The 10,455-nt window shown below is 40.7% G+C and overlaps 1 protein-coding gene across 1 annotated transcript in view; it reads left to right on the top strand.

The window, feature by feature from the left end:
- The window catches only part of PKHD1L1 (PKHD1 like 1), a 133,752-nt gene extending 123,821 nt beyond the window's left edge, over positions 1–9,931 (top strand). The window contains exons 73-78 of the mRNA XM_054590401.1: positions 1,021–1,365; positions 4,986–5,137; positions 5,526–5,672; positions 6,015–6,168; positions 9,536–9,620; positions 9,708–9,931. Of these exons, the coding sequence (XP_054446376.1) occupies positions 1,021–1,365; positions 4,986–5,137; positions 5,526–5,672; positions 6,015–6,168; positions 9,536–9,620; positions 9,708–9,885 (1,061 nt within the window). The 3' untranslated portion in view covers positions 9,886–9,931. The remainder of the gene's footprint in view (positions 1–1,020; positions 1,366–4,985; positions 5,138–5,525; positions 5,673–6,014; positions 6,169–9,535; positions 9,621–9,707) is intronic.
- Positions 9,932–10,455: the final 524 nt, after the last annotated feature.

Consider the following 10,455-nt stretch of genomic DNA (forward strand, 5'->3'; position numbering starts at 1 on the left):
AAATAGGGGTGCGCAAAAGTAGATATACAGTGGTTCATGTGGAAAATACAATAATTAATAAATAATTATACAAGAATAAACACTGTGGGTTGCATACTCACAACTGTAAACCTAATAATCCCAATAATTTTCACAAAATTTATTTCCTCAGTAGAATTTGTTTTGCATTAATCAAAGATATTTCAGGCTGAAATGTAAGCCTGTTTCATCAATGTAGGATACTTTTGGGATATTTTAATATATACTTCATATACTTCATATATGTTACATACTTTTGTCCTTGGTAAAAATAGAAGCACTGAATTGTAAATGCTCCTCAAGATTTGGCATATAGCACTGCACAAACTAGATAGCTATTAAAGTTAAATTTACATTTTTTAACTTAATAAATGCCTTTGGTTAAGACTTTAAAATTCTGAACGTGACTGGGGTGTCCAATCTTTTGGCATCTCTGAGCCACACTGGAAGGAGAGTTGTCTTGGGCCACACATTAAATATATTGTGACATGTAATCACAAAAATAATCTCCTAATGCTTTAAGTAAATTTATGGTTTTGTGTTGGGCCATATTCACAGCCATCCTAGGCTGCATGTGGCCTGTGGGCCGCAGGTTGGACACCCCTGATTGTAAATAATGTTATAATATAAGCTCCTGGGTTCATGATTAGATTTCATTCTTCATTTATACTGTGTCTATAGTATTGTTTTAAAAAGTAAATTTAATGTATAATGATTATTGTTTTCTAAGTTGTTTTTTAATAAATTTTTAATTTTTGAAAATAAATTTAATATATAACAATTATTAATGGTATTATTTAGAGGATTGACTTTAATTTTGCTTGCCAGTTTATAAGTGTTTTTGTTTTTAATATGATACTTTCTTATGAAGGAATAATGTTGAACTTTTTCAAAATTTCCTAAATTTAAATAAATATTAAATACTACATTGTGGTCATTGTGATCTTATAAATATATTTATTTATCAGGTAAATAAGCTATCTTGGCTTTTTTCCTTCATAGAGCAATTCCTTCCTGACCTGAATTCCACTGTCCTTGGTGAAAACTACTTTGATAGAACCTACCAGATGCTTTACCTTTTGGTTAAAGGAACGACACCTGTTGAAATCCACACCACCGCAGTCATATTTGTTTCTTTCCAAATACCTGCTGTAACAGAAGATGACTTTTACAGCTCTCATCATCTGGTTAGAAATCTTGCCTTGTTCCTGAAGATACCAAGGGACAAAATCCGTATCAGCAAAATAATAAGAGGAAAGGGTATGCGGAAGAAGAGATCGGTGGGACTCATGGTCGAACTGGAGATTGGAGATCCTTCCCCTCAGTTCAGAAGCAATGGCACTGCAGGTAGGAGCAATAGACCTTAGAGAGAGAGCAATATAATTACCAAGTCCATGCCCACAAATTACCTTATCAAGGCCTGGTGATCACGCCCTAGGGAATCCCACCAGCCCTGCACCCTGAACCCTATAAGGGTCTGAAGGCCCTTTTCCCTGCCCTACTCCTGTAATCCCTGTCTATTTTGAAATTATGAAGGAACCTGAGCCTCTGTTTTATTACTATAGCAATTAATAAATACAACACAAGGATTTCACCTAATATAAAAAGATCTGAGAAGTGACCGATCTAAGGAAGTGACCTTTTATCTGAAAGATTAAACATGAGAGAGTCGGTCAATGAAAAGAAGGAGGTGAGAAAGTTCAAGGCTGAGAAGCAGTTGCTGAGAGTTTGGTGCATGAGAAGTGGAAAAGGTCCGATAGGTCTGCCGGGGAAGGAACCAGGAAGGACGTGCTGATGGACGTGAGGTTGAGAGGTGGGCAGGTGCTAGGTCGTGGGAAACCAAAGGAAGCTCTCCTCCTCACAAGCCAAAGGAGGACTGTGGATGTTTTCCTACAGAAAGAGCAGACCCTTGGAGATTCTGAGCAGGATAGAATTCCGTAGCCACAGACTTACCCAACAAGTGCAAATATGCAAGGATGTGCTCTGTCGTTAATTCCTACGACTAACCTCATCAGCCTCACCAACCATTACCCCTTTCTCTGTCTCTCACTCTCCATACCCTTATCTTCTAGTTTTCAAGTAAAAATAAGGCGTACTGTCTCATAGCAGGTCTCTTTGCTGGCTTAAATTATTTCTTTAGAATGACTCATTTTGAGCAGCTGGGGGAATGTTCAGTCTTCAGGTTTTCTTTCTCTCCATCTGTTCAGTCTGTTCAGATTGGTATCTGAATGCCAAGGAGGCTTTCCTGACCTCAGGCCCTCATGGCGACCTCCGGATTTAATAGTTTGCTACAAGGTGGCTGGTCTTCTCTGCACTGCACAAGCCTCTACTGAGGTGCAGCTGAACTTCCCTGGCCTCCTGCTGCTGATCTCCAGGGGCCAATTCTTGGGGACAACCTTGCCATTGTCTCCAGTGGTCCAGCACAGGTACTCTCACCTAGGCTACTCCCCATCCAAGGAGATGGGCTCTAGGGCCCTGTCAGGGGAAGCATATGGTCCAGCTAATAAAGCTCAAACTTCAAGGCCCCTTCACTTGTACAAATAAGTCCCCAGAGATGCTTTAATTTTCGAGGCCCGGGAAAAAGTCTCCATTTAATTTTGTGGTCAGGTCACTGAATGTTGTTATAAAAATTTCAAAAGCAAAAGTTTTCTGCATTCTTTTTCTTAAAGAGAGCCTCCAAATTGTATACATTTCAGACTCAAAATCCGGGTCTGCTTTATTGTTCTCCAGCACTGTTTCCATTAAACTCGCTGGGCTCTCCTATTGGGTAAACCTGTGTACTGGATGAAGCACTCACCTTCTGCCACTAGGGGTCATCACTCATTTCCCCAGGAGGTTTGTTTAATGTTGACTCTACACGAGCCACATTGCCATTCTGTAATTCTACCAGCAGACCGGCATAAGCCGGTGGAAAGGCTTGCATGAGTGGAGGGAGGTGCTGATCAACTAACCCTCTTTGTTGAAGGAAATAAGCACAGGCTTGAGTTAGAACCAGTTCTCTCTCATGGTGTTCTCTGCCCTGTCATCAGCCCCATACTTCCTGTGTTTCCAGGGTAAAGGCTTTGGACCCAACAGAGTCTGTTAATCTAAGCTAGGAATTGTAGTGGGTCCAAGATTCATACACAGACTGCTCACCAACTCTTAGAAATCCCTGGTAAGCCCTTACATGTATTGGGGTCCAATATTTAGCATATTAGCCACTAAGATATGCCGAGAAGCTATCATTTATTTCCTATATGTGGTCTAAATTTCCTCACCCACAACCCCTCCCAAACTTCATCCCTTAAAGTAGTTTTCTTTTGTTAGTCAGATTTATTCACTTAAATATAAATAGTCTAAGACCATGGAGAGAGGGGTGGAGGGGAAGACAGACCAATGGCCTATTTCCCAGACCTTGACTGGGATAAGGTGTTAAGTCTCAACGAAAGCCTACAACTTGTTACAGAGCAATATCACAGCACAATATCGGGAAATAGCAAAAAGATGTGCACAGAGGAGTCACCCTGGCTCCCACAGCCTTCGCAGAGTGTCAGGGTATCCAGAAGTTCCCAGATGTCCTAGCAAAGGGTTCTCAAGTACTGAGGGAACCTCTGGATAAGCAGAATCCTAAGTTCAGGAACAAAGGCTTGTCAAGCTAAGGTCTTAGGGTTTCCAGGTGGCAGTCTACAGAAATCAACACCTTCACGTGTCAAATGGTCAGAGAGCACCTGTTAAGAATGCAGACCAGCTCAGACCTGCCACAGCCTGAGAACAGAGGGTCATAGTAGTGTGTGGACGTGAAGCCCCTTGTACTGCTACCATTAGGGCGCATGAGCCCTCATGTCTGGGAAGCCCCTTGGAGAAGAGAGCTTGGAGGCAGTGAGGAGAGAAGGAGGAATCCAGAGGACTGAGCGTTTATCCAGAAGAGTCTGAGTCAACCACAAGAGACTTTTTAAACGGACAGGAACCAAAATTCCCTAGGACTGCGATTTTCAAAATGTCATGTGAGACCTGCTGGCCTAGAACAGCACCTCCTTCTTCCCAAGCCTTACTGGAAGAAACTCAGCAGTCAGAGCCTTCAAGGCAGGACTCTGGATATGGAAGATGCTGGATATGCAGGGACAGGGGTCGGCAAGGCCTACCGTATACCAAATGTTGCCCTGGTGACAGTTGGTTTTTAAAAATCACTCTGACTACATTGTAGAGAAGGGAGTGGAAGAGGGAGAGGATAGATACAAGAAAGCCAGCTTAAAGCCCTTTTAGTAAATCTCCTGAGGGTGGCTTTCACTGGGATTTTGACAGTGGAGATGGAAGGATTTAGAAATTGGTAATTGATTATATGATGTGAAGCAGAGGTGAAGGGTGAAGTAGAAGAGAGCAAGCAGAAGTTCCTGACAAGAGAAGAATGATGAATAGAGGTGCCGCTTCAGAAGGTAAGGGGTGTCATGAGGACAGTAGATTTAAGAAGACTTGCCAAGCTAGAAAAAGAGTATAGTAATGACAGTGTTCAAATTAACCTTGAAAATCATCAATGTCCAGAAAAAGTAACCATTTTTAGTAATTTAATAAATGTTGCAACTTAAAAACATACATACTGTGAATTTTATCCTTTCACTTTAAAATAACTTTTTTAAATGATATGTAATGATAGACATATGTGATAGTGCTTCACTTCTAAACAAAGAATGACGTGGGAAAATATAAAAGTGAGACATGTATTTTCCCACTATGCTTTCATTCATTTTTCTTGTATCTATTTTATCTAGCTCTATTTTTTCTTTAATCTTGGCTTTAAAACATATTCTACTTTCTTTATTTGCCTAACCTCATTAATATGACCTTGTCATGTTAAACTCATGTACAGTTAGAAAGCTGTAGAATTCAATGATGTGAATGGAGCAGCACAAACAAAAACAAGTGAAAAACTCGTGTGTCCTCACAATTTCACGTTCTTACCATCCACATGTCATAATATTGTTTCCCTGTAGGTCAGATGCAGTTTTCTGAACTCCAAGAAATCGTTGCTTCTCTTGGACAGGCTGTAATTTTAGGAGAAACTAATAGTTTCCTTGGATTTAATGTCTCTTCCATGTCTATTACCAACCCTATCCCCAGCCCAAGTGATTCTGGCTGGAATAAGGTAAGAAAATACTAGAGAAATGCACTGTAGCTATTTAAAACATTATTGCTAATGTCTTATTTCAGTTCTTTTTCTATTTCAAGCCCCTAATTTAGAGGGCATGTCTATCTAATTTACTTTTGGCTATTTTTTATGGTATCACTAAAATGATAAAGTCGTTGAGAAAGAAGCCTATCTTCTAAAAATGTTTTTAGTGGAATAAAATGTTCTTTGCTTTAAATATTTACAACAATGCTTCATGAATTTGATCTAGAGGAAATGTTGTAATAATATTTGCATATATCGAACATATTTTTAAGTAAAAAAATGAATATTATACTCAAGGTGAGTTTGCTACTGCATGTAGTTATCATGTGAGAACCACTTCCTCACTCATGACCATTCACAGGTGACTGCCCAACCCGTTGAAAGGCTTGCATTTCCTGTTCACCACGTGGCCTTCGCGTCCTCGCTCTCAGTGATCACTCAGCCGGTGGCAGCGCAGCTAGGACAGCCTTTTTCTCAGCAGCCTTCAGTAAAGGCAGTAGATTCCGACGTAAGTCAGAACTCAAAGCTTTATTTAAGTGGGAGCATTAAGTTATCAATTCTGGAGGGTGAGCCAGCTTCACTAACCTTGGTACACAGGCAACCTGAGGCAGCACTGCCCCGTAGAAGTTGGACTAATATGTATGAATATTGTCTTCTACTGTTTTAAAAATGTTCCTTTTCTGGGAACTTGCTCCAGCGTCCACGTTTGTGAACCCTTTGTGTAGGAAAAGGCTTCTGCAGATTTTAAAATTGTTATGAGGCATTTTGAAAAAATAGAGTTGCACACACCTAAAAAGAAAAAAATGCATGGGACAGGACAGTTAGACTCCTCTATAATTTTTTTTTTCAGGGTAATTGTATATCAGTTGGGATTACGTCATTGACTTTGAAGGCAATACTAAAGGACTCCAATAATAACCAAATCAGTGGTCTCAGTGGAAACACAACAATTCCATTTAGCAGCTGTTGGGCCAACTACACAGACCTTATTCTTCTTAGAACAGGTGAGTGTAGTATTTTGGATCCTTCCATATGTTACAATTGAAGAAAGCAATCTGTAACACTTTGGTCAATATATAGAAATTAAAACCCCATATTCTGCCCTATTTCAGAAAACACTTAGTCTATCTTACAAAAATATTAATATGCTTAAAATGCAAAACAAAATAGAAATGAAAATAAGCAATTAAATAAATTAAAATAGGTAATTTGAGGATATGCATCAAAATTATCTCATGATTCCTATTTTTATCTATTTGTGTATTTGTCTAAATTATCACTAAATATGTATTATTACCTGTATAATAAGAATAATGAACAGATTTTCAAATTTAAAAAAAAAAGGATAAGAAAGGCTCATATAATTTTAAGGCTCCATGCAGGAGTTCAGAGTTGGGCTGGAAAGTGGATTCTAATCTATCTGACACCCAACGCGAAGGATATACATGATATATGTGTATATCCTTTGTATACACATACAAAGGAGAAAACATGAGCATTATCAAGATTCACAGTGTCCATCAGATAAACCCGTTGCCATAGAGACTGACACGTTGCTCTGAGATCAGAACAAAGGTCCCCTATGAGTTTTCAAAAAGTATACCCAATGAATCTATACCAAGTGATATCTTCAACGTTGTTACAGTAAATACAGTAATAACTTCCACAGCAATGTTTCTTATACTATTTCCATTCATGTTGATAGTATAACTTCAATTAGTAAAAGCCTTTCTACTGAGGCCAAAATGATATGTCCAAAAAAAAAAAACAAACCCCTGATTTCTGTTGGGGATGGATGATAAAGCACCTAAAATGGTGAAATGGACAAAGCGCCTTTGCTTGAGGCGGGTCTCCATGCGTCTGTGCACCTCAGCCTGGGGCCCGTGCGAGACCGTGACTGGCCCTGACTTCTGCAAAGCCGTGTGGTGGGACCCCCACCCCTCACCGCTGTTATTTCAAAGACACTCACACATACACACACATATACATCAGGATAAAAGTAAAAATAAAGAGTAAAATAAGTAAAATAACTCAATAGTCTGATGTTTCTAATAATCACTAAATACCAACCACTAAAATCATTCCAAAAATATTCTTTCCCTTATTTTTTGTTTCTTCATGCTTGGATGATGCTCCACACTAGACCGTTTGGTCTGTCTACTAGACAGCAATATCTCAGCCTAGTGTTTGATGAAGATCAAATGGCAGTGTGTTCAGCATTGTGCTCCTGGGCAAGGACCCTGAGCACCCCACGTGCTTGCTGGTTAAGGGCAGAGCCAAATTCTGAAACAGCCAGCCTAAGCGGTGGCAGGACTGGGACCCTTTTATGGGAAGTGAAGCGGGTTGCCTACCCCCTAGGAAGGTGGACCCAAGAAGCACCCGGTGGCAAAGACCCAACCTGGAGACCAAGTCTTAAAGCTACCACTTCCAAATAGCAATGCTCCAAAGTAACCAGGGTCACTGGGTGCTGAAGCAATGACAGAGGTTTTGGCATTTTATTCTGATAACACAATAGTACTGTCCTTTCTACAGTGAATTTTCTTACAGAGCCCAAGGCTTCCCTTGGGACATCTATCTGACCTACTGTGGAAAAGAGCCACTGCTCCTAATTTCTTTCTTTCTTGCTTTTTTTTTCTCCACCAAGTATAGGGCCTCGGTGCCCTGGTTGTAGATAGGAAGGAAGATCAAGTATAGTCATCTTTTCATTATCTTTAATGAAAACCGTGACCGGCCCTGACTTTGGCAAACAGTTAGCCAGTTTGTAGATTAACCACCTTAAAATTGTAATAATAGCAAAGCACATGTGAGAAAATTAGCAAAGCATCTTTCTTACATCTCTTTCTAGTAGGGCTCCCACAGCCACTGCACTGTGGGAACTCCCCTTGCAGACAAGTCTGTAGCCCGTGGCAGTATGTGCTCCTCCATTTGTAGCAAAGCAGGGGCCACCTGGGCATGGGTTGTGGTTTCTAACACAGAAAATGGGGATGTGAGCAGTGGGCGAGCAAAGTAGAAAGGAAACAGCTGAGACTACATCTTTAGGTAACCTGGACAAAAGTAGCATTACGAGTGGATATAACATTTGAAACATGTTTACTTCGCAACCTGTATGATATTTAGTGCCTGTTTCAGTTTCTATTACTGCACAGCAAGCCAGCCCAAAATGTAACAGCTTAAAACAACCACCGTATCATTTGCTCACAATGGTGTGGGTCAGGGATTTGGGCCAGGATGGTTCCCCAATTCTCCATGGAGCATTGTTTCCACAGGGCGAGCTTGGGCTTCCTCATAATATTTCAGGAGAAAAAACAAAAAACTAAATTCTTGACACATCAAAATTGTTAAAAAAATACAGCTGCCGCAAAAATTCAGTTTTTCAAAGTGAAAGAAGACTTAAATACAGGATTGTCATGCATTGTAACAGTGGTAGGAGTCTACAGAGCAACGTTGTCCATCTTGAAAGTTACAGAACGCGCTGCTTTTGTTTATGAAAGCACAATGTGGTCAAGATCTAATTAAATTTTCTCCCTGAAAAAGAAAGAATGAAAACAGAAGTGATTTCTTTTTGGAAAATATAAAAGGAAAAAAAAAGATGAAATAAAACCTCAGAGTTGTAAAAGTATTGCAAAGTCTGCTCTGTGTGGTAACCACTATTAATGATAACAGTAGTCTCAGAAGAAATTACGTCAAGGAAAAATATATTGATTATCTCATATTGAAAACTGTGGGAAGATTTAACATGTGGATTAAAAACATCTGGATGAGCTTTTTATGTTTGACTTTCTCAAAAGATCTAACAAGTGTTTCTTCAAGCTTTCTACCTGGGGTAAGAAAAAAGGGCCATGATCTGGCAACACAAAAAGAGCATCTGACTTAAAGCAAATGTGGGAAAGCTTGTTTTACCATTCCTTCAACTCTTCTGCATGACATGTTTCAAAATAAAAGTTCAGGATCCATCCCTACCTCCCCCAAGTGAGGCTGAGACTTCTGCACTCCTAGGTCACAAGTATATAAGGATGAAGCAGAGGCTCGGCACTTTCAGCTTCTTCCCTCCCTTTTATTCCTCATTTCAAACAGCCTCTCTCCAGTCCTGGGCACTAGGAAGCCCTAAGGAGCAGATACTGATTCATAGCAGCTACAGTAAGAAAATCTACCCAGGGTGCCCCTGCCCATAGTTGATGGGCAGATTGAACTCCTCAAACTTAGAGGCCTGCTCTACCGTTGATTATACTTACACTAATTCATTTTGCTCAGTTTCAAAAAATACTTTGTTAGGAATTATGCATTATTTTTTAAGTCAATAAAAACCTAATTGGAAGTGTATAAAGAACATAATAAAAAGGAAACAAAACGCCACAATGATTTTCTTTCCAGGGAAAAATTACAAGATTGAATTTATTCTGGATAATGTCGCTCGGGTGGAATCCCAGGCTTTCAGCCTCCTGGCGCAGTCTGTCTCCGGCGGCAACGGTGGCGGCGGCGGCGGCGGCGGCGGCGGAGGCGGCGGCAGCGGAGGCGGCGGTGGTGGCGGCAGCGGCGGCGGCGGCGGCGGCGGCAGCAGCAGTAGCAGCACAGGCAGAGCATCCACTGTGGGCACAGCTGCCCAGATAGTGACTACAGTAATTAGCTGTCTGATAGGACGAGTGTTGCTCTTGGAAATATTTATGGCTGCAGTTTTGACTTTGAAAGTAAATCTAGGTAAGCACAGTTCATTTTTTATATAACGAATGTCTCCACATACTGAGCTACCAGTACATGTTTACTTAATAAAGATGGCATACCACACCTGTGCATGGTGTCACTGAAAGACATGGTCTCAGCCATTGAGAAAGTAATAACCACCCTGGTTGGGCGGCTCAGTTGTTAGGATCATCATCCCATACACCACAAAAATGGTGGGTTCGATCCCTGGGCAAGACACATACCTAGGCTGTGGGTTCAACCCACAGTCTGAGCATTGTACGGGAGGCAACTGATCAACATGTCTCTCTCACATCAATGTCTCTTTCTCTCTCTCCCTTCCTCTTTCTCCAAAATCAATAATTAGAAATATCCTCAGGTACAGATTTAAAAATAATAATAAAACTGCAACTACCCATGGTCTTAGTCCATTCAAGTTGCTATAACAAAATACCACAGACTGGGTGGCTTATAAAGAGCAGAAATTTCTCTCTCACACTCTCTCACAACTTCGAAGGCTGGAAGTATGGGATCAGGGTGCCAGCAGGTCAGGTGAGGCCTGCTGCTGAGTCACTGACTTCTCAGTGATCCTTATGTGACAGAAGGGGCAGGGG

Source organism: Pteronotus mesoamericanus, unplaced genomic scaffold (assembly GCF_021234165.1).
Source record: "Pteronotus mesoamericanus isolate MK-2021 breed Mesoamerican mustached bat unplaced genomic scaffold, CSHL_Meso_final scaffold_174, whole genome shotgun sequence".
Classification (NCBI taxonomy): Eukaryota; Metazoa; Chordata; class Mammalia; order Chiroptera; family Mormoopidae; genus Pteronotus; species Pteronotus mesoamericanus.